The sequence below is a fragment of the Paramisgurnus dabryanus genome, chromosome 8 (assembly GCF_030506205.2).
Source record: "Paramisgurnus dabryanus chromosome 8, PD_genome_1.1, whole genome shotgun sequence".
Lineage (NCBI taxonomy): Eukaryota > Metazoa > Chordata > Actinopteri > Cypriniformes > Cobitidae > Paramisgurnus > Paramisgurnus dabryanus.
Window position 1 is genome coordinate 2,020,287 of NC_133344.1, and position 23,779 is coordinate 2,044,065.

At 38.9% G+C, this 23,779-nt stretch overlaps 3 protein-coding genes across 12 annotated transcripts in view; 1 reads left to right on the forward strand and 2 right to left on the reverse strand.

The window, feature by feature from the left end:
- The window catches only part of LOC135770651 (chloride channel protein 2-like), a 47,461-nt gene extending 45,985 nt beyond the window's left edge, over positions 1-1,476 (forward strand). For 2 of the 4 annotated variants that reach the window (XM_065280326.2, XM_065280325.2), the window contains exon 24: positions 31-1,475. In XM_065280326.2, the coding sequence (XP_065136398.1) occupies positions 31-237 (207 nt within the window). In that variant the 3' untranslated portion in view covers positions 238-1,475. Of the gene's footprint in view, positions 1-30 lie in introns of all 4 variants that reach the window. The other 2 variants (XM_065280324.2, XM_065280327.2) reach the window with 2 other exon arrangements.
- A 1,451-nt stretch (positions 1,477-2,927) lies between these two features.
- Positions 2,928-15,138, reverse strand: hspb12 (heat shock protein, alpha-crystallin-related, b12). The gene is made up of 5 exons (XM_073815471.1): positions 9,984-15,138; positions 9,848-9,887; positions 8,789-8,850; positions 8,193-8,332; positions 2,928-6,424 (listed from the first exon to the last, which is right to left on the reverse strand). Exons 1-5 carry the CDS (start codon positions 10,216-10,218, stop codon positions 6,239-6,241), a joined length of 663 nt encoding a protein of 220 aa, XP_073671572.1. The 5' UTR covers positions 10,219-15,138; the 3' UTR covers positions 2,928-6,238.
- Positions 15,139-15,335: 197 nt separating this feature from the next.
- fam131ab (family with sequence similarity 131 member Ab) overlaps positions 15,336-23,779 on the reverse strand; it is an 18,670-nt gene continuing 10,226 nt past the window's right edge. For 6 of the 7 annotated variants that reach the window (XM_065280333.1, XM_065280332.1, XM_065280330.1 and 3 more), the window contains 4 exons: positions 21,948-22,041; positions 21,593-21,775; positions 17,774-17,905; positions 15,336-16,735 (listed from right to left, as the gene is read on the reverse strand). In XM_065280333.1, coding sequence (XP_065136405.1) covers positions 16,224-16,735; positions 17,774-17,905; positions 21,593-21,775; positions 21,948-22,017 — 897 coding nt within the window. In that variant the 5' untranslated portion in view covers positions 22,018-22,041 and the 3' untranslated portion in view covers positions 15,336-16,223. Of the gene's footprint in view, positions 16,736-17,773; positions 17,906-21,592; positions 21,776-21,947; positions 22,042-23,278; positions 23,423-23,779 lie in introns of those variants that run through there. The other variant, XM_065280331.1, reaches the window with a different exon arrangement.

The following is a 23,779-nucleotide window of genomic DNA, read 5'->3' on the forward strand; positions in this document are numbered from 1 at the left end:
GAACTTCCTCTCTGTTGTCTGTTGTCGTAGCTGCGGAAAGCCATCGAGGGCTCAGTAACGGTGAAGGGGGTGAAAGTGCGCCCGCCGCTGGCCAGTTTCCGGGACAGTGGAACCAGTGGGACCAGCAGTGAAAGTGAAGCCACAGAACTTCACAAACTGTGGGATCGTCACACAAACCTCACGCTGCCCAGAGAACATCAAGTAAACACATCAGACTCCGATGACAAATCCCACTGATGGCAATGAGACGTCCAGGAAACGCACAAAATAATACAGAGATACGTTCTGTACACTCCCAAAAATCTACTGGGCCTCAGAGCCACGCCCCCTTTTTAATTCTTCTGACATCACTTCCTGATAGACACTAATTCCATATGGAAAATAATCAGGGATGCTTTAAATTCGATCTTCTTCGTGTGTGTGTGTGTGTGTGTGTGTGCGTGCGTGTGTGTTTCCGTGCATTCCCTTTGACTCTTTTTCTGAATGTTTCATACGTGATCTCTCAACACTTTCCATCCGTCTCTTTCTTTTCCTTTCTTTTATAAGCAAGAGGTGGGCAGTGAATTTTCCTCTATATAAAGACATTGTTGCAGGTGTAGGCGATGGATGTGGATAGAGAGAGAGAGAGAGAGAGAGAGACACACACACACACACACACACACACACAGAGAGTAATTGCATGTATGTGGGATGTATAATCTCTTGACTTCAGTACATTCTCACTGCAGTATTTTTATTCCTCTCTTTCAATTGTTCGAGCAGAAAGAGTTTTTTGTTTGGCATTTTTAAGAAATATTTTTGTGTTTTCTGCAATATCAACAAGCAACACAGGAGTGAAATCACATTCACACTGAATTCATTATTATTATAAACGCATGTGCACTTTTTATTTTTCTTTCTAGATGTTTTTTGTTGCCCGCTCACTAATCTGTAACACTTAACAATAAGGTTGTGTTTGTTAACGTGAGTTAATGCATTAGCTAACATGAACATTAATGATTAATACTTCTACAGCATTTATTAATTCAAGTTAATATTAGCATCTACTAATGTTAACAAATACAACCTTATCATTAAGTGTTAACCACTAATCTTTAGGAAACACTTCACAGTAAGGTTTATTAGTGCATGCACTGCAAACATTTGCAAAAAGATTTTCTTCTTTCTTGTTTTTAGTACGAATATCTAAAGATTCTTAAATCAAGAAGCATTTTCTTTATGAGCAAAATGACATAAGATAATACATTTTATATACTGCAAAAAATTATTTTCAAGAAAAAAAATTATTAGTATTGTTGTCTTGTTTTCAGTAAAAATATCAAAAAATTCTTAAATTAAGCAAAACAACCCAAAAAACTTTGGTCTAGTTTTTACACCAAAAATATCAAATTTAAGTGATTTTGTGCATAAGCAGGCAAAAAAATATGCCAATGGGGTAAGCAAAAAATCCTGAACATTTTTCTTAAACACTAAATTCAAGAAAAATTCTAGAAAAATTTGCTTACCCCATTGGCAGATTTTTTTTTTTTTTTTTTTTTTGCTTGTTTTATAGACGAAATCACTTAAATGTAATAATTTTGGTCTAAAAACTAGACTTAATTTCTTGGGTCGTCTTGCTCCTCAAGAAAAGCATCTTAATTAAATTCTTTTTTGATATTTTTACTGAAAACAAGACAAAAATACAAAGAAAATGTTTTCTGGAAAATATTTTTTTGCTTGCAGTGTGTTTTTGTATAAAAACTACACTTAAGTCAATTTGTGCATAAAACAAACAAAAAAATCTGCCAATGTGGTAAGAAAAAAATATTTTTAAATACTTAATTCAAGAAAAAATCTAGAAAAAAATTCTTACTCCATTGGCAGATTTTTTTGCTTGTTTTATCAAAAAATTCACTTTAACTTAGACTTATTTTTTTAGGTCATTTTGCTTAAACAAAAAATGGATTTTAATATAAGAATTTGTAGATATTTGTACTGAAATGACAAAAAAAGCTAAGTAAGAAAGTCATTTTTTTTGCAATGTAAGGTATCATGAATTATGAACAAGCAATGTTTTTTTACAGCATTTATTCATTTTGATTCATTATTGACCAAATATTATACAACTGTATCTTATTATTATTTTCTAATGTTAATATTAAATTAATATTTAACTTTTATATAAAAAATGTTGATAATTTACTCACCCCATTTCATCCAAGATGTTGATGTCTTTTGTTGTTCAGTCAAGAAGAAATTACATTTTTTTGAGGAAAGCATTTTCTCCATAGTGGACTTTAGTGGACATCAACAGTTTCATTGCAGCTTAGACCACAAAAAAAAGACCACAAGTTCTCGTTGTACACTAAGCTGTGTTTTGCGCCAGCGACCTTACATATTACATAATTATGTGAAAAGTTTACGCGTTACATATGTGAAACAACTGCACACTTGTGGACCATTTTAAACAATAAATTGACACAAAGACATGAATTTTTATCATGTATCATACAACAACGTCTAAACACTGGAGCGGTAGTTTCGCATACATCATGCATGGCCTTTCGATGTGATTATGTAATACGCGCTGGCACATCACACAGGCTTTTTAAATACTTATTTTTTTACTATAGGGTAAAAATGATGATGGTTTTGCTAGATAAGACCCTTTTGTCTCAGTTGGGATCGTCTGGAGTCCTTTGAAGCTGCATTGAAACTGTGAACTGTTGAGGTCCACTATAGACTGAATTAAAAATGACTTTCTTACTAAGTATTTTTGCCTTGTTTTCAGTAGAAATATCTAAAAATTCTTAGATCAAGATGCATTTTTTTCAAAGATCAAAATGATCTAAGAAAATAAGTCTAGTTTATAGACAAAAAAACACAAAATGTAAGTGAATTGGGGTAATTTTTTAAAAACTTAAACACTTAATTTAAAAAAATGGCAGATTGTTTTTGCATGTTTCACGCACACATTCACTTAAATTTGATATTTTTTGTTTAAAAACTTGACTTATATTCTTTGGTAATTTTGCTCATCAAGAAAATGCTTTTTGATTTAAGATTTCTTTTTATATTTGTATTAAAAACAAGACAAAAATAGGTAAATAAGAAAGTAATTTTTGCAGTGTATTGAGAAATCCTGAAATATTTTCCTAAAAAAAAAATGAATTTCTTTTCGACTATAGAAAGAAAGACATAAACATCTTGGAAGACAGTAGGGTGAGTAAATTACCAAGAATTTTTTATGAAAGTGGAAATTTTTTTTAAATGCTGTAAAAATATTATTTTTGTTAGTTGCATTAGCACAACCTTACAGTAAACTGTTATTCATATATTTGACCTGTTTGGATTAGCTGGTAAACATGTTTGCACTGAGATAAAAGTTAAATCAATCACAGTCCAGAGACGACACCAGACACCATTACATTGAGTAGAAAGCTAATGTTGAGTTATCCGTCTGTGTGTGAATGTTTGCTTTATTAGTGTATATGAAGGGGAAAACTTTTCTCCATCTCGTTATTTTCGTGTTGTTGGTTAAGCACTTGACTGGGCTGTGATTTGTTGTACTGTATGAGGTCACTGAATACACAAATATGAGGAAATGACATCACAGATATTCACTCCAGTGTTTGATACAGTAGAGTTTTATGGTAATATTACCGTGTGTTTTTTCTTTGACTGATTCTGTCGGCACACCTGACGTCCTCTCGCAAATCAAATCTTATGAGCATTCATATTTGGATTGTTACAGTACTGTTGATTTAATGTTATTTGGTCCAATTTTAGAGAGGATTTGTACTGGATGTGTTTCTGACAGAATCTATGAGTTTGACTTACAAACAACAGCCGACTTGAACAAATAATGAAATGTTTGATTTTCTCTTTTTAATGTTTGTTGATAATTTTTATGTCTTAACATTCAACAACAGATCATTTTAATGTGAATTGATTTCATTTTGATTCTTAACAGATGTTTTTCTTTCTTTCTCATGGCCAGTAAGCTTTAATCTGTTAATTTTTTGGAGGACCTGATTTTATTTTTGTTATGATTTATGTAGAAGTTTGTTCTAGATGTACAGATTTAATATATTTAAAACAACATGTAATTTTGTTTTCTTTTTAAAATTTAAGATGTTTTTCAGTCAGACAAAATCTCAGACTATTTCCACAAACATTGAAAGAAATCTGAGGGAGCGTTTTAGTTGAATCTCAGAGACTTTTGATGTTGTTGTTTTGTTTCTCATGATTACAGTAAACAGATGCACATTTACAGTAGACACACGTACGCTGCTGTAATCTTCTTGACCAATGATACTCTTTACAGTTTTCAGCCCGTGTTTTTTTTTTTTTTAAAAGAGACCAAATGATTGACATCAGCATTGCTTCTGTTTGTATTTTCTACATCAAATGTATTGTTCATGTCTTCTGAGAATCATATTTATTAACAATCTTATTGATCCACTGATTTTATATTTTGTAATATGCAATAACAATTTGTGCAATAACAATATGTTTGCTTCTTTGTAACCAGAATTCAAAGTATCTGTCACTTCCCAGACAACAGACGACTCCGGGCCGGATCTGCACCTGGGGCCATTTTTATAAAGCATGCATACAGACAGATTTGTTTGTAAAGTGTGCGTACGTAAAAGTATTGTCAGGAAAAGTCATGGCAGGGTCTGACCAGACGTACGCACTTTTGCTTGTCCGATTGCTGCACGTTTTTGGAAATTTAAGTCTTTCTTGCTTGTAAAGGATTTAAACATTGCCGTGTGCTCTTGGCATCGTTTAAATCTGGAGATGTTAAACTATTTAGCGGTGCACAATTTTAAGATAATTTGCAAATTATATCCACATCTATTTGCACATTTTTTTGTGCGTACGTTCGTTTTATCGCACTTTTGATAAATGATCGTGAGCTCAAATTTAGGCTGGTTTCTACACAGCATTTTATAATGAGACCCCTGAACTGTTGACTTTGGCGTAGATCCGGTGTGGATCTGGCCCAGAGTCGTCTGCTGTATTTTCTCTAAAGAAACCGGTAAAGATGATGATTCTTGATGTTTGCAAATAGTGATGTTTGCTAAATCACTGCCACAGAGATTAGTAAGCGCTTTAGACACACTAACATGTTATTTATGCTTTCTTTTTGAGTTTAAGAACTAAACTAGTGAGAATAAATGTTGTAGATAAGCTTCATTAGTTTTTATAACTCATCAGAACTCAGTACTGTTATTTCATGAACGTGAAGTGCAAAACAACAAAAATATTTGTGCAATTTCCAAAAATCAAGTGCAGTTTAAACATGTTGTGTATATCAGGCATAAATAAAGAGATTTTAACTTTACAATATTCACACCTGTTTGTATTTTTCTTTGTCGCTTTTCCAGTAAATCTCATCTGTTCTGGACAGACGTTTGAGTTGTTTTTCTATTATCTCACGTCTGATTGGTTATGGTTTAATTCTTTGATCAGATTTGTTAACTTTGATAGGCCGCTGATGTTTTAAGTAGGTTAGAAAGCCCTAGGGTCAGATTCATTTAAAGATCAGATTTCCCCTACAGGAATAAAAGCAAAACAAAGCCATCTGTGACATTTCTGTGCTTGTTTTGTCAAAAATCATCATTTAACTCAGACAATATCATAGATAGATATAATACACTCATCTTTTTATTAACCCATCATAATCTTAAATAATAATGGAAAGTCATGGGTTAAAAGATTGTGAAGTGTCCTGCTGTTTATTCAACATAGATGATAATATATTGTAGATAATACACTGAAACATGTTGAAACGATTTAATTTTAGCCCTCATGCATGTAAAAAATAAAATGTAGATATGATATAAAAAGCTTGAAGAAACTCTGTACTGTAAAACATCAAACCTGTTTATTTCATTCACAATTAAAATGTCAATAATCAATAGATGTAGGATTGTGCTTTACTGTACAAGCAAATTTAAAGCTGTGACAAAAAATATTTGAATATTAAATAGTATTTAAATGTATAACAAGAAGGATAAATACTATTGAATACAGATCAAACAGGGAAGCAGTCTGCTGTTGCTATGGTAACCTCCTCACCTGATGACATCATTTATTTGGCTATGAAAAGAAATACACAATCTAATTAGACACAATGTTTAACTTATAGCACATCATCTTCTTAAGTCTGTATGTATTTGTTTCCGTATTGAGCATGTGTTTGGATGAGTTTCTGTTTTTCTCCTCGCTACAGAATCAGATTTACAGAAGGTCAAAAATGAGCCTCAGTGTGAAAGATAGCGGTCGCGGGTTGAATCGACTGTTTTGTGATTCGCCTGACCCTGATCAGCAGCATTCCCTCGGGAGCCATTGAACTGCTCACTGACAGCGGGTCCATGTCCTCTGGCAACACAAACTTATGGGTAAACTTGCCTGCGACATTTCCATCAATTCCAGTCTGAAACAAACACACAAACAACAGAAGTCTGGTAAGTGTGATCTGAATAGACCACTAGTTTACTGCTCACTACTGTATATGCTTTATTCAAATGTCTGACCTGTTACATAATTACTCCAGTAAAGCATGTTTAGTTCCCATCTTAAAAAAATAACATGTTTTGTTTTAATCCAGTCTGATTGGGAAAAAATCAGTTATGTTCAAAATTGCTAATGAATATATCAGTTTATCTTACGGGTAAGGGATGTCAGTATTCTAATAAATGTGCTCTGTACAACTAGAGAGAGAGAAAAAGAAAGCGTGAGAGACAGACAGACAGAGACACAGATGGACAAAGACAGATAGATATACAGAGACAGACAGACGGACACAGACAGACAGACGGACGGACAGATGTAAACAGACTGGAAGAAACAGACGGACGGACAGACGGAAAGAAACAGAAGGACAGACAGATGGACGGATTGACAAACTAACAGACAACGAACGAACGGACGGACGGACAGATAGACTAACAGACAGACAAATGGACAGACAGAAAGAAACAGAGGGACAGACAGACAGACTGATTGACGGACTAACAGATGACAGACGGACAAATAGACTAACAGACAGACAGACGGACGGACGGACAGGCTGATAGACAGACAGATAGAAAGAAACAGAGGGACAGACAGACGGACAGACAGACAGACTAACAGACAATGGAGAGACAGATAGACAACAGACAGACGGACAGACAGATAGACCGACGGACGGACGGACAGACAGACAAACTGAAAGACGGACAGACAGACAGAAAGAAACAGAGGGACGGACAAACAGACTGATTGACGGACTAACAGACGATGGGCGGACAAATAGACTAACAGACAGACAGACGGACGGACGGACGGACAGGCTGATAGACAGACAGATAGAAAGAAACAGATGGACAGACAGACGGACAGACAGACAGATTGACAGACTAACAGACAACGGAGAGACAGATAGACAACAGACGGACAGACAGATAGACAGACGGACGGACAGACAGACAAACTGAAAGACGGACAGACAGACAGAAAGAAACAGAGGGACGGACAGACAGACTGATTGACGGACTAACAGACGATGGGCGGACAAATAGACTAACAGACAGACGGACGGACAGGCTGATAGACAGACAGATAGGAAGAAACAGAGGGACAGACAGACGGACAGACAGACAGATTGACATACTAACAGACAACGGAGAGACAGATAGACAACAGACAGACGGACAGACAGATAGACAGACGGACGGACGGACAGACAGACAAACTGAAAGACGGACAGACAGACAGACAGACAGACAGAAAGAAAGAAACAGAGGGACGGACAGACAGACTGATTGACGGACTAACAGACGATGGGCGGACAAATAGACTAACAGACAGACAGACGGACGGACGGACAGGCTGATAGACAGACAGATAGGAAGAAACAGAGGGACAGACAGACGGACAGACAGACAGATTGACAGACTAACAGACAACGGAGAGACAGATAGACAACAGACAGACGGACAGACAGATAGACAGACGGAGGGACGGACAGACAGACAAACTGAAAGACGGACAGACAGACAGACGAAATGACAGACAGACAAATGAACTGACGGACAGACAAACAGACGAACTGACGAATGGACAGACAGACAGGCAGGCAGGCAGGCAGACAGACAGAATGACAGTAAGGCAGGCAGGCAGACAGACAGACAGACAGAGAGACAGACAGATACACACACCTTCTCTGCTTGAATAACTACACACTGGTTATAGGCCAACACCATCACTTCATGTGGTTCAAACCCACTGACATCTGCGGACAGAAAGTAACTGTCTCCCATCGCTCTCACCACACCTGTACTGCCAGAACATCTGGAGCCTTTAAGAGATAACAGAGGGATGAACAAAAATGAGATCTTATTTACATGCAAGTGCTATTGTTTAACTTGCTAGAAAATAAACCAAACCTGTCATTTTACTCCACAAGTGTAATCTATAATAAGTACACTTGCACTCCTGCATGCTGATTGGTTAGAAAATTGCTCTTCCAATCATACTAAAATACAATCACAGTGAAGAACTGTACAATTTACTGTACATGTTAAGCACATAATAACATGATATGAAAATATCCATTTAAGATGATGTACTGTGTCAAATACTTTGCTGTTACTAAATTGACAAAATAGCACAACTTCTATCTTATTGGTTTATTTAAAGCTCTCCTCAGATCTCTGTTTGTAATAAAACCTTTGACTTTACCATTCAGACACCGCTGGGGTTTTAATGTAACTGTATTGAACTGTACTAGTGTAAATCATTGCTCTTCACTTACCCTGTATGGTATCTCCAAGACTCCAGTCACCCTGGTAAACTCCTCTGCTGTACTTCTGGGGCCTCATTTATCAACAGTGCGTAGAAAATGTTCTATATTTGTACCTACGAATGAAATTTAGAATGTGCCTAAGTACAAAAAAATCGGGATTTATCAAACGTGCGCACGGGGTTCGTACGCACATCAGTAAGTAATCCTTGATGATAAATCCCACTTGTTCTTAAGCACCATGCTCGTGCACGTTCATGGTCATTTGCATTCCGAAACGCCTCCGATGAACCATATATGGTGACAACACCTCCCGTTATAAGTCACGTGGTTGTGCTTTTTCCCTCATCGCAATAATGGCAAAGAGAGCGAAAAAGAGGAACTTTACAGACACAGAAATTGAGTTACTGGTGGATGAGGTTATTAACACATTTATTTGGTTCACTTAATACGGGGGAATGACTAACAAAAGAAAACAAGTCTGCATGGGAACATGTTACCAGTGAGTTTAATTCCGTTGGGAGAACACTTCTAGAAATAAAAAAGTGGTTTGACATTAAATTATCAGCCAAAAAAAAAAAAACGCGTCACAGCACACCGACGTGACAATGACAGAACTTACCTTGGACAGCCGCATAACCAGCATCATCGGCGCGATCTCTGAAAACGCGCTCCAGGCGGAATGGATGATTTGCCAAGTCTTCCAATAATGCAAGATAAGCCACTGTTTTAAGCATTTGACGGAGCTTTCTAATATAGGGTTAGACACTAATTTCATTAATTAACTTCAACACTGATTTGCAGTTACTTTATTAACAGTAATCATTTTTAACACCTTGGGGTGGATAATAAATAGGCAAAGTGTTCTTTTAACGCTGGGGATGGACGGTCCTGAGTAGTAACGCTATTCTACCACTAGATGCTCTGCGTACGCATACTCCGAGGTGTGCGTATATTTACACACATTTCTACGTATAAGTGCAATTTGATAAATTCCACACTTTGCGTAAAACTGTTCCTACGCACACTTTACGCACACTTCTGTTCGTACGCATGCTTGATAAATGAGGCCCCTGGTCTTCACCGTAACCTCCAAAAGACTCTTGATCACCTTGATAACCCATAAAACATTCAATCCTTTTGGTAACATCTCAAGAACCTATGATTACCCTCTGTCACCTTCATAACCCACCAAACTCTCCATTACCTTGGTAACCGCCAAAAGACTCATCCCATGACGATTCATCCTGTGAATTACCATGGTAACGGGTGAAAGGCTCTTGCTCGGACCCGTTTGCGAGGGAGCGGATGGAAGTTTCCTCCCCAAACTGACTGTGAAGTCTCGGGTGGAGAGAATCTGAGCTGAAAGATCTCACTGTGCTCGTACTGTAACGCGATGAACGATGATACGATGACGCTGAAGATCCGCTCAAAGAAGCCATGGCAGATTCAGACTTGTGAATGAATGACAAAAGCCCGGGCTCACATTATAGAGAGCTCACCCCAGTGCATTATGGGTCAGCTGGTCACCCTCAGCACTCCATAAAAGGTCTTGGCCCTTGGCATCCACTCCTGGAATAACGGTCCATGAGATAAGACATGGAAAACTTCAACATGGGAGACTCCAAACACAGTGTTATCAGAAACCACTCGTATCCCACCATCCAACTAACTGCTTTTAAAAAAAATCACTTAAATGTCTTCTCATATCATAGCTCAAAATATAACCAAAAATAAAGAAATATACAAGTAGTCATTCAAGTGCATCTGTGCCAAACACTTATCTTCTTGTTTTGGGTTTGCACTGCAAGGTTTTTAATGTACATTTATTCATATTGCATGCAATAGCTACATTTTTCTTTATAAATAAATCTATAAGTAAATAAATGATGTGATTTTATTTCTAAAGGCAGCGTGAAACTCAAAGCACAACGGAGGGTTGAAGCCTTCAACCCTTTTGAGCAAAAGCAAAAGCGATAGTGCACAACATCAATGAATCATGTTAATGAAAGTATGAATCTGTCACGGTGTTGATAAAGTATCCACAGACTCCATCCTTACAAACAACATTAATCCATTTTATTTTCAACTCAAACAAATAAATGCAGAAACAAACATTCGGATATCAAAATAACCAGCCATCAAATATTTATAAACCAGAAAGAAAGAGCTAAAATATAAATTGAAAGTAGAAATAGTTGTTGAACATAGACTGGTTCAGTGTTAGACCTGTAATGTGTGTGTGTGCGCGCACGGCTAGATTTCATTATCATGGGAACGAACACAGTTTAATTAAGTGAAACTTCACGTCTCTAATGAATGTCATTTGTAGAAACGAAATTGGAGAGCCATGAAGAGCTCTAATTAAGAGTGAGATAAATGTGTGTTGAACACACTCCTACCCCAACACACACACACAAAACACACACAACATCACGTCTCACATCCTGACCGGTGATTTTCGAGAGGTCAATGTTTGTCTATTTATAGATGCTTGACCTCACTATGACACACAGCTCAATTGCTGCTCAATGTCGTCTGTGGCCCGAGGACGGTGTCCGCACCCGCTGAAATCTATTGATGCCATTGGACGCTTGAATGTACATCACAATGGACAGAATCTGACCAATCAGAGCGTGGTGTGATAGACAGTGTTCTGGAACCTAAGAGAGCTTTGTATAGCTTTTAACCTTAAAAAGGAGCTAATTTGTGCTCAGGGGGTGAGATTTAAAAGACGGACGCATGCAGAGAGATTGAGCACTAAAGAGAAGAAGATGAAAGACCTTCAAGAATTATTAGTGTGAAAAAGGTGGAGAGAAAGAAACACATGCAGGATGAAATGAATAACATGACACCTGCTGTCTTTGAAATAGAGTCCAAAAGATGATTCATAATCAGACTATAAAATCCTGTTGCCTCATGAAACATCAAGCACGTTACATAACTCACTCCTACAGTAAGAGAGAAAAACATGCAGTGTGAAAGAGACAGAAACATAATTCACTCCTGCAATAAGAGGGAGATATGCAATATCTCTATATCTAGATATGCAAAATGCTAATAAAAATTACAATTTCAATTCCATTTATTTTGGATAAGTGAGCACGATGGACCACAGTGAAAGGCGCTCTGAAGTGTGGCTGCATTTTGCAAAATAAGAAATAGACAAAGCTAAGTGTAACTATTATGTTGCAAGATTGGGGTCACCAGCAATATTGCAAAGCATCTGCGATGGTTCATCATATTGAGTTTAAGAATGCACCTTGTTTGATGTGTTGCGCATCCTGAGTGCTGACTCTGCCGAGTGATCTAGTTGCCACCGACAGTAGCCGGCACATGCTACACGTGAGACCCCCTTTCCCCTCGCTTCAAATGGAAGGCAAACACAGGGAAAAAGTGTTGTGAAAGATCAATCAAAAGGCCTGAATGCATTTTCTGTTGTTGAGTCGCTATCATTTAGGTAGATGTTACATTACGAGGGAAGATTATTTTAAAATCATTTCGAGCAAACCTTCGAAATTGATCTATAAAGACTTGAATTTTATTGCGTTTTACCCCATTGGAATCGAAACCAAGAATCTTTAGGAATCGGATCCGATAAGTGGAATCGAATTTGGAATCGGAATCAATAAATTGGAAATGATGCCCAACCCTACTCCTGCAGCATATCTCCTGCAAACCAACATCAGTCCTACGGTAAGACAGAAAAACTTAAATCACTCCTTCTGCAAGAGTGAGATAAGCATTACTCATCCCTGCTGTAAGAGTGAGATTAGGCCCCTGCTGTAAGAGTAAGAAAAACATATTTTAACTCTCAACAAGCAAGTTTAACATAATTCACTCTTGCAACAACACTGAGATATGCATAACACACTCATGTCAGAAGAATGAGATAGTTAGCCTCACATCCGCTGTAAGAGTGAGATAATTATTACTCGCCCCCGCTGTAAGAGTGAGATAAGTACTACTCGCCCCTGCTGTAAGAGTGAGATAAGCATTACTCACCCCTGTTGTAAGAGTGAGATAAGTATTACTCGCCCCTGCTGTAAGAGTGAGATAAGCATTACTCGCCCCTGCTGTAAGAGTGAGATAAGCATTACTCACCCCTGCTGTAAGAGTGAGATAAGCATTACTCAGCCCTGCTGTAAGAGTGAGAAAAGCATTACTCGCCCTTGCAGTAAGAGTGAGATAAGGCCCCTGGTGTAAGATTGAGTTAAGCATTATTCACCCCTGCTGCAAGAGTAAGATAATCATTACTCACCTCTGCTGTAAGAGTGAGATAAGCATTACTCACCCCTGCTGTAAGAGTGAGAAAAGCATTACTCGCCCTTGCAGTAAGAGTGAGATAAGGCCCCTGTTGTAAGAGTGAGTTAAGCATTATTCACCCCTGCTGCAAGAGTAAGATAATCATTACTCGCCCCTGCTGTAAGAGTGAGATAAGCATTACTCGCCCCCGCTGTAAGAGTAAGATAAGCATTACTCACCAAGATAAACATTACTCACCCCTGCTGTAAGAGTGAGATAATCACTACTTGCCCATGCTGTAAGAGTGAGATAATCATTACTCGCCCCCGCTGTAAGAGTAAGATAAGCATTACTCGCCCATGCTGTAAGAGTGAGATAAGCATTACTCGCCCCTGCTGTAAGAGTGAGATAAGCATTACTCGCCCCCCCCTGTAAGAGTGAGATAAGCATTACTCACCCATGCTGTAAGAGTGAGATAAACATAACGTTAACCCGCAACAAGCGAGTACAACATAATTTACTGAGATATACATAACACACTCATGTGGGAAGAGTGAGATAAGCATTACTTGCCCCCGCTGTAAGAGTAAGATAAGCATTACTCGCCCATGCTGTAAGAGTGAGATAAGCATTACTCACCCATGCTGTAAGAGTGAGATAAACATAACGTTAACCCGCAACAAGCGAGTACAACATAATTTACTGAGATATACATTACACACTCATGTGGGAAGAGTGAGATAAGCATTACTTGCCCCTGCTATAGGAGTGAGATAAACGTATATTAACCCGCAACAAGTGAGTACAACATAATTCACTCTTGCAACAAGACTGAGATATACATAACACACTCATGTGGGAAGAATGAGATAGACATGCCTTACTCCCACTGTAAGAGTGAGATAAACACAACTTACTCCTGTGGTAACTCACTGCTGTAGTGACAGTAAAAGAGAGTGACATTACTCATTTCTGAAGAAAAATGTATATCTCACTCCTGCAATGAGAAAGAGAGAGGTGGGAGGAGGAGTTAGTTTGTGTTTTAAATGTGAATTTTCAAGATTTTTTCACCTATTTTATTGCCTGGTGGGTGAAGATTCTGATCTCTTAGAAAGCTTTCCACAATAAACTATCTGTAACGTATCTATATGTATCTGTAACGTGCTATTGTAAGGATTTAAACCCTACACAACATCCAGGCTATTAAAAGTCATAAGAAAAAAACTTTAAAACACACATTTCTGTCTGAAAAAATGAGCAGCTGGGTTCAACAGCTGTTGCCATGGAAACACTGGATATGGCATAAGTGGGATGAGGCTGATACAGGAAGTAGCTGGGCCATAAAAGGGAAGTGATGTAATAAGATGGATTTTAGATGGAGGTGGGATATTTATTTTCTACATAATTATATTTATGAATATAAATCTAGTTTGATGTTTTTCTGATTGTGTGATATTAAATCAAGTCATTGTGCGAGCGACATCTTTAATGTTTACCCTGAGGAACCAATAAAGCAACAGTTTCTAAATCAGTGGTTCTCAAACTTTTTTGGCGTGTGGCCCCCATTGTGTACGGTGCATACCTTTGCCCCCCCCCCACAAAGAAAAATTATGCCATAAAACACTTTAAACTTAAATTATATTAAATTTTTAACACAGTGCTGTTGGTTAGTAGCCTTATTTTTCTGAGGTTTAATCACACAGTATTTATAATAAATTAATGTATTTTAAAAATGCCATGAAACTGAGAACCACTGATCTAGTGAACTATGACTAACATTTCAGTTAGTTTACCACACAAAGCTCTTGTAGGGCCTCAGAAGACTGAAAATGTGGAGCGCGAGAGACGGACGATGATTCAGAAGGTTTTTGAGGTTGGACTGCTTGTCGCTGTAACATTTTTCAAATCAATATAAGTCAAATAAATACTGTACAGATGTACAAGTGACACACACACACACACACACACACACACACACACACACACACACACACACACACACACACATGGGTAGGGGGGTTATTAGATTGTCAAAACTGTCTGATTGACCAGACCTACAATTTCTTATGATTCATGTTCTCCATGGTAACAAGTGAATATTGGAGTGGCTCCTAAAGTGAGTGAGAGAGAGAGCGAGAGAGAGAAAGAGAGAGAGAGAGAGAGAGAGAGAGAGAGAGAGAGAGAGAGAGCGAGAGAAAGAGAGAGAGAGAGAGAGAGAGAGAGAGATTGACATTTACAGAACACAAAGAGAAAAATGAGAGCAAATGATTCCCTCTCCAGAAACAAAGAGCAAAGCAAAAGGTGCATTTGTTTCTTTTTCACATTAGTTTAGTTTTTTCCTGATGTCGACAATATCACACAGTGATAATTCAGGGACAGGGAAATCGAGAAATAAAGCAATAAACAAGTGAACGAACCACAGCGTTACTCAGTTATTCACCGCAAAAACCACACGGTACAAAAATAGAGCAACTCTCAAAAAGGTCCACGAACACGAAGCTTCGTCTTTTACATCCATTCAACAACACTTGAATTACTCCTACACATTCAATGTGTTCATCTTAGGACAATAATGATCTTGAAATATTAACAAATCAAATGTTCCACTGAGTATGAAGAGTCAAAATAATAAGAATTCAACAAAAACGTAAAAAACTTGATCGTCAGTTTTCTTAGGCATTCTATGTTTTGTAATAAATCTTTCTGTCACGTTATAAACATTCAGCATTCCTGTGTCGCTTCATAAACGACTGTGACAGATCAGATATCAGTTTGACGTATTCAGCAAGCCATGCCCGAAAGATGCGACCGGGGAACAGGCGTTATGTCATCAAGACCCAGAATGCAATGGGGCATGACATCATATAAGGAGCGAGATTACACAACAGCCAAATCCACAAACCGTGCTATACAACTGGACGTCCAGATCCAAACATTTATGATTCACATTCAGTTCGGCACTTGCAAGACATGCAGAGATAATAAGGTCGATGTCAGTCTTTTGTTCCTCGTTTGTAAAACTTCTAGCGCTTTTGTTTTAAGTTGGAGAATGTTTTAAGTTCAAGTCTAGTATTTTTCACCATTTGGTAAAGAAACACAAGATTAAAGGTCAAACCACAAGAGCAAATGGTGTCCAGAATTCAACGAGAAAAAAGACCGAAATGCAAATTAGTCCAAAACAAACATGCAGAGTCAAAACCGGTCACTGCTCTTCCTCTTCATCTCCATCCACTTCTTCCTCGTCGAGCGAGACTACGCCAGACGAAGCCACGTCCGACACCTTTCTACGAGAGGAATACTCCGGAGGAAGGCAGACTCTGCCTCCACAATCCTTACAAGGCGTGTCCTCGTCTTCGAATGTCTCGGAATACGTCGCCAAGCAACAAGGGGAGTGGCCTCGTCTGTGGCCCATCCTCTGGAGGCGGGCCAACAATAGCTCCTCCCCTCCCTGAAGAGCTCCGAGGATTTTGGCGGCGAGGTCAGCGGCGGGGGTGTCCGAGTGGCGTCCGAGGTCTCGCAGCAGCGGGTGTCTTTCGTCCAAACTGCACATGCTGGAGCAGAGCGTTTCGGACGGTGACCCCGGCGACCCTACGGGAGGTGAAAGGTCAGCTCCGACGCCGCTCTCCGCCTCGCACAGACCTCGAACCCGCAGGCGATTCTGACACACCTGAGTGTGTATCAGATCTCTCAGGTAGTTAGGGTACGAGGGAAGATCTGGGATCAGAGAACAGGTGCATTAGACTAACGTGCAAAACATTATTGCGACATTTTCTCACCTCACGATTTTACGGAGCCCCTAAGGGGACATGGAGCAAAATTTTAATAAAGTTTAGTTTTGCATGCGCACGTGAAACTATCGTGTGCGCACATGAAACTATCGTGTGCGCAAATGAAACTATAGCGAGCGCACATTCAACTTTGTGTGCGCACATTAAACTATCGTGTGCGCACGTTAAACTATCGCATGTTAAACTAAACTTTCAAAAAATTCTGCACATGAAGGTTTCACGTGAGCACATGAAACTAAACTTTAGATTTTGTTTACTCCAATGTCAACTTAGGGGCTCGGTACGATTTCACATCGCTGCATATAAAACGTGTTGCACTGGCTATAATTGTGTTGTTTAGCAAGGCGTAGGACACAATATAAATCTGTAAGACTGCAGACGAGTTTTTCTCTTCGCTCTTACTGCCCGTGCAAACCACATTAAACTTGCAAGAGAAATGAATGCTGGGATATCAAATAGCGGCTAAGAACAAAATGAGTGCATGAGAGAGAGAATAAAAGTAGGGCAGTGGGACAATCAGGACGGCAAGGAAAAAATATCACAATTCATGTTGTGATGACATCAGCATATATATAGGAAGTAGGGCTGCAGAATATTGGGGAAATAGTTTGTTTTCTGCAATGTTTATTGAGATATGAGAAATACTTGATTATTGGTGACTTGAAAAGCTCTGTTAGAGAGGAATTCAATTCTGCCTTGCATTTCTTGTATAGCTCTTGCAATTTGAGAAAAATAGTTGCGTGATGGTATTTCATACCAGTTAACATCGTATTAAAGCGTAATTACACTGGAAAAGGCATCCCAGCAATGCTCTGCTGTGACTGTTGCAGATGCGCACATTGCCATGTCTATATATTGTGCAGTCCTATTAAGAAGTTTATCAATCAAATAAATGGATATAAATTTGTCACTTTTTTATATAGCTCCAGATGTGATCACTATAGATGAAGTGTTTGTGTGTTACCTGTGCTCTGTGTGACCGGCTCATTCGCAGGTAGAAAATCTTCATCATATGAATCATCATTCGATTCATCACCATCTACCGAAGACCAAGCACGAAGTTTCGCCTCCGCGATGGCAAACTGCTCCGCTACCCCTACAAACACACAAACGCATTGATTAAAAACTTATTTCCGATAAATTCAATAGAGTTAATATTTGTACACACTTCCTTAAAGGTGCAGTGTGTAATTTTTACAAGGATCTTTGCAATATCATATACATAACTATATATAACTACATTATTAGGAGTGTATAAAGACCTTTTAATAACGAATCGTTAAGTTTTTATTACTGTAGAATTAGATGTTTTTTATCTACATGCACGAGGGTCCCCTTACGTGAAAGTCGGCATTTTGTGCCAACACATTTCTATAGAAGCCCTTAACGGACAAACTTTTTTGTCTCAGACGATGACATGTTTTTCCGGTGGCAGCTACCGTAGCTTCTCTATGCGCTCGAAAGCGAGGGCTGAGCAGTGGGCTAAGCCGTTGTTTGCAATTCGTAACCTCACCACTAGATGCCGCTAAAATTTACACATTGCACCTTTAATGAATGGAGACAATGCAACATGGCTCAATATGGTCACTCTGGCGATGGAAGTCCTGCCTTCCGGTTAAAAGAGCCAATCAATCATCAATCAATAAAGATGCAATTTCAGCACACATTTTTTGACATTATCTGTCTTTCCTCATTTAAGTAGACATGAGTGTTGCCAGGAAGTATCGCTATCTGAAATATTGCCAAAGACGACGTTACAGGGACGCAGGAAGTATGGCAAGGGAGACGCAGTGTTTTGTTCCCTTCTCAGGGAACAACAGTTACATACGTTACCCGAGACATTTTCATGTTTCAATCACAACTATGCAAAAAAGCATTTTGTATGAATCAACATTTGAATACAGACGCATTTAAAGTGAACAGTTTATCACGTGTGCTTAAAAAGTCTAAAATTTTTATGATATTATCCTACACTACATGGATTTTTTTCCTGAAAACTTATAACATAAAATAGATTTAAGCACTTTCAGTGACCTGTATCTATGTATGTATATTTCAAAAACTTCCCAGGGCCATGAATTTTTCCCCCAGATTCACAAACTTCAAGGATTTCAAGGACCCTTGGGAACCGTGTCTTTTACAATTTCATTTTCAATTTATTGACAAAATGTAGATTTCTATTGCATTAGATTAGAGAAGATTAGCATGCTGATGTGCTTCACCAGACACATACAACAAACCAGCATAAACCAGCACCAGACCAGCACAGAACTTTAATGATTGAAGGTTTTTTGGGTGAAAGCAGTGATATAATGAATAAATGAAGTAATTAAGACAAACTACTGATGACAAGCTAAATGAAATGTACAGTACTAAGTTTAGTTTGACTCTCGTTCATTGATTGACAGATTGATTCTTTCATTAATCTCTTACCCTCTGAAGAAAGCTTTGTCAGCAAACACACACACACACACACACACACACACACACACACACACACACACACTCCGTATTTTGTTGAGTTTGGCAATTTTCCTGGATGTAAGCATAGTTTGATTTTATCCAAAGAGTCACGGTGTGCATTTGTGTGTAGCGGTAAATGCACATCCACACATTCACAAGGACACAGACACACATTAAACAGTGCCAGAGAAAACTCACAACTCAGCAACACACACACACACACACACACACACACAATCGAATGACATGAATATTTAGTGACTTTTTCAAAAGGAAAGACCAGAGAAAGATGCTGTGACATTGATAAAGTGCAGGGGTTTGTGGGAAACAACACGAGCGAGCTCTCAATGAATTCTGCTCAGGTACGACCAATAAATGACTGCGGTGGGAAAACGCTTTGTCACAGCAGTGAGCAACAGAGAAGCGATTAACCTTCAGAAAGGAACCAAGACCCAAACCCTAGAGATAATCTGCTACTCGAACTCAGTCCAAATCTAAATCAATCTCACATGAAGTTTTAAATCAAGACTACACTGCATCTTATTCATTTAGACTTCAGGGAAATTAGTGCTTTTTAATATTGAACAATCAGGCATACGGTTGCAAAGAAGCGGAAAGTTTTCTGTACATTTCCGAAAACTTCCCATGGCAACTTAATCTGGAAAAGTTTGGAAATATTCCAATTATTTGGAAACTAGGGGATATGTATACAAACTATATCATACACAAACATAAATAAACATTTAGTTTGATCATAAGCAGGCATGCATCCAAGCAAATACAAATTTTGAAGATTCTTGATAACTACGCTCATCAAGCCTGGATTTATTTGATAAAAAAAATTTTGAATAGATAAATGCAGGTTTTAAAAAACATTAAAAATAGTAATGTGTCCAAACTTTTGGGTAGGTTTTGGGTACTTTTCAACTAAATGTTATCTTGGTCAGTGTATTTGTCTTTACAATGTTCTTGCACACTAGCTTACACACAACACAATAGTTTTAAACAAATGTAAGCAATTTACGTGAATACACGATTGAGGAAATGATCTGTGCATAGTATGGATGAATGTAAGTACATGTAGGGGGTGTGGCCTCAATGTCCCTTCAGTAAGCATTGTGCTGTAGTTGAATTAAATCTTGTGTTTTTTTACTACATTCAGGCCTAGTCCACACGGACACGGGTATTGTATAACTAGAGTTTTCCTCCAAAAAAATCCTGTCCACACATGCTCAGTTTAAAACAGGTGTGCCTCATAAGCCTTGAAAAGTGAAGCTTCTGGCTCTTTGACCGCCCCCTGGTGGCTGGCTGCAGTACAAGTCATAGACCCTGCCCTCTCCATTTAAATGAATGGGACTCTTCTCTAAATAAAAAAAAATTATACTTCCGATAAAAGTTTCCGAAAGATGGTTTTGGTCCTTTCAAGAAGTTGTTATTAAGCTGATATATGTTCAAGTGTTTATTTTTGTGATAAGTTTCATTTTAGCTAGTAGTTTGATGCTATAGAAACGGGGCGTGTTGTTATGATTGGTCGCGTGAGCATTTGGGCAGAAGTTTGATACCACGGCTCCGCCTCTGGCTCCACAAACGATTCCTTCTGCGCATGCCTTGGCTCCAAACATACGTTTTCACGTTACATGGCAGCGACCATAGTTGGACATTTTTGGCTTCAATTCATTATAATGGAGGGAGGCGACGTTGCGTTGTCCATCTTTTTTTACAGTCTATGGTTTAAAAGAAATCACGTCATCATGTAAAAGCAAAAACATGCTATCAAGCGCTGTCAAGAGCATGCCAAACCAGCAGGTGGCGATATAACCCAAATCGTAAAGCCAACTTGGCCAATCAGAAGCATAACAAAAGTGACTTTGCAAGGCAAAAAAACCCAGTTTTACTGTCTACATAACAGCACTGCAACCGGCATTTCTTAAAATCCTCACCCTGGCAGGGGTTTTCAAAAATGTTCGGTTTCAGTGCCCTGATACTGCGTTTTCATGTGGACGAACCGCCGAACTGCATAAAAAAAGTCACGGTTATAAAAAATACCCGTGTCCGTTTGGACAAGGCCTTAAGTTCCCTGTTATAGAAAACTCCGATTTTTTTTTCAAATTCCTGTTAATTCCCATTGAAAGTTTCCAGCCTTGAAATGTTGCAACCCTAGACAGCAATCCCCTGTATTTTCTGTTTTTGAGGACTGTAGATCGTTCAATGTTCTGCCTCTCATAGATGATGTGTTGTTGTGTGGACATCAAGGTCTTAATGTTTAGACTGATTGCTCACGATAAACTGACTCATGTAGAGGAGAGAAAGTCAAACTGACCTGCAGCAAATCTGGCCTCCTGTTCCCCCTCAGACAGATGTGAGTATGATGTGAGGTGAGACTCCAGAGCGCTGGGTGTGTCTGTGGGTTTACGCCAACCATTCCACTCGATCAGGTGCGCCACACGCCCCTGTGCCATCGCTGTGGGCTTTGTCACATGATCCTTAACCACCTGTGAGATACCTGTATGCACACACACACACATGCGCATATACACACATGCACACACACACAGGGTAAGACATGATGGTTCATTGACTTAAACACATTCATAATAACGAAGTAATAAAGCAGGTCAAGGTCATGGTGTCAATCAGAGCAAAATAAAGGCCCTGTTATAGTGTGTTTGTGTTACCGTGAAGTGAAGATCTAGCAAGCGCTGCGATCTCTTGAATGGTAACAGCGCGTCGAGGTTTCGGTAACATGTCGTTGTTGTCCTCAACATTTACCTGAGTGATGACAAAACAACTTCATCAGTAAAAAACCTCATATGACAAACTAAACAAAAAACATATTTTAATAATTTTATTTTCATTTTAATATAGTAAGTCACTATACTATAATCTTGGCATAAAAACCAACACGCATTCTTTATACAAACTACAAGCCAATTTAATAACAAAGGATATTCTGCTTTCTAACTATGACTCACTTCTCTCTGAAGCCCGTGAGAAATATTTCTGTTTTAACCTCACAACAAAAGCATTAAAGAGCCATAAGGATCATTCATGTTTGTAGCACAAACTAGCGCGGCACGATTATGACTTAAATCATAATTGTCCACATTGTAATTGTGGTTATTATTGCAGATTAATAGACTTTGAAGGTTTGAATGTTTTGTAACTTTCTGTGAAAGAGCTGCATGGTAAAGCTCATCTAAACCTGCTTTTGTGAGCGTAATCTTGGAAAAATTCTGTCTAGAAAAGAAAACCACTGAAGAGAATCACAAGCAGTCCATTCACACACATATACAGTACACATACACACACACACACACACACACACACACTTTGTGCTGCTGTGTTGTGTAAGATCACAGGTTGTGTTGTCTACTGTATGTAACCTCAGGGGCCGCGTGACACGTGTGCACCTGTTGTACTCAAACACTCCAGACGTGACACCTGAGCAGGTAAGAGGTTATTCACCAAGGTAAATACATTAGTGAATACATCACAGCACAATTAGTCAACAAAATAACAACTGTGTGTATGAAAAAAACTTCTTGTTCCTGGTAGCTAACACACACACGCACGCACGCACGCACGCACGCACGCGTGCGCACATACACGCCTAATTAACAGAATAACCAATGAATGGATCTTAACATCTCTATTAACATGCAAACCATCTCTTCAGCACACACACAGAGAGAGAGAGAGAGAGAGAGAGAGAGAGAGAGAGAGAGAGAGAGAGAGAGAAAGAGCGAGAGACACAGACAAAACGACAGCTATAGATTTCCTAAAGCGCAACAACCCGTTTGCACGCGCCTCACGTCTCTTTCTCTCTCTCTCGTTTGTCTCTCGGTAATACACAGGCATACCGTGACCGTGAATCACACACGCGCGTAAACTAAAGCCCGGGTCCGTAGCGGCACGGGCGCACTCGAAGCATCCACGCGAATCACAGCTCTCTCTCACAAAGGCGCGCGCACACACGGACAGAACGACGGTCATTGATCAGTTTTACCCCGGTAGCCGCCGCGCCGCACAGAAACACGAGCTTCTCCATTGAGTCCGCGCTCACCGACATGCCGCGTCAAGCGCGCGCGCCCCGCTATATTCCGCTGCAACTCGGAAGGAAACGAGCATTTCTATGGCAACCGGTCACCATGGAGCGACTTCTCCAAGGATACGCGGGCTGGATGCTCGGATGACGTCACATGCACCACATCTGATGATGGTTTAGTGTCTGTCTGTCTGTCTATCTCTTGTCTGTTTGTCTCTGAACTGTATTCGCAGTCTGTTTGTGAGTCAGTTGCATTTAAGCATCACATGTTGAAAGCAAGAATTGTGAGGTTCTTCTCTCTCAAGACTCGCTTGATAAATCCACTGCGATTAAAAACATCAATTTGGAGGATTTTAATATTTTGCATGTTTCCCCATTTGCAAGCTAACACAGCACCACAACTGTTCTTAAAATAAAAATCTTTATAAAGCACACACACAACATCACACTATAGTAAATGTT

What these genes read in the sequence shown, in the direction of transcription:
- hspb12 (XM_073815471.1), bottom strand. Translation starts at nt 10,218, where the DNA reads ATGGCTTCTTTGAGCGGATCTTCAGCGTCATCGTATCATCGTTCATCG. An exon ending in TCTTGGAGATACCATACAGG is followed by an intron (nt 8,333 to 8,788) that starts GTAAGTGAAGAG and finishes TATCTCTTAAAG; the next exon opens with GCTCCAGATGTTCTGGCAGT. An exon ending in TAGTTATTCAAGCAGAGAAG is followed by an intron (nt 6,425 to 8,192) that starts GTGTGTGTATCT and finishes TGTTTGTTTCAG; the next exon opens with ACTGGAATTGATGGAAATGT.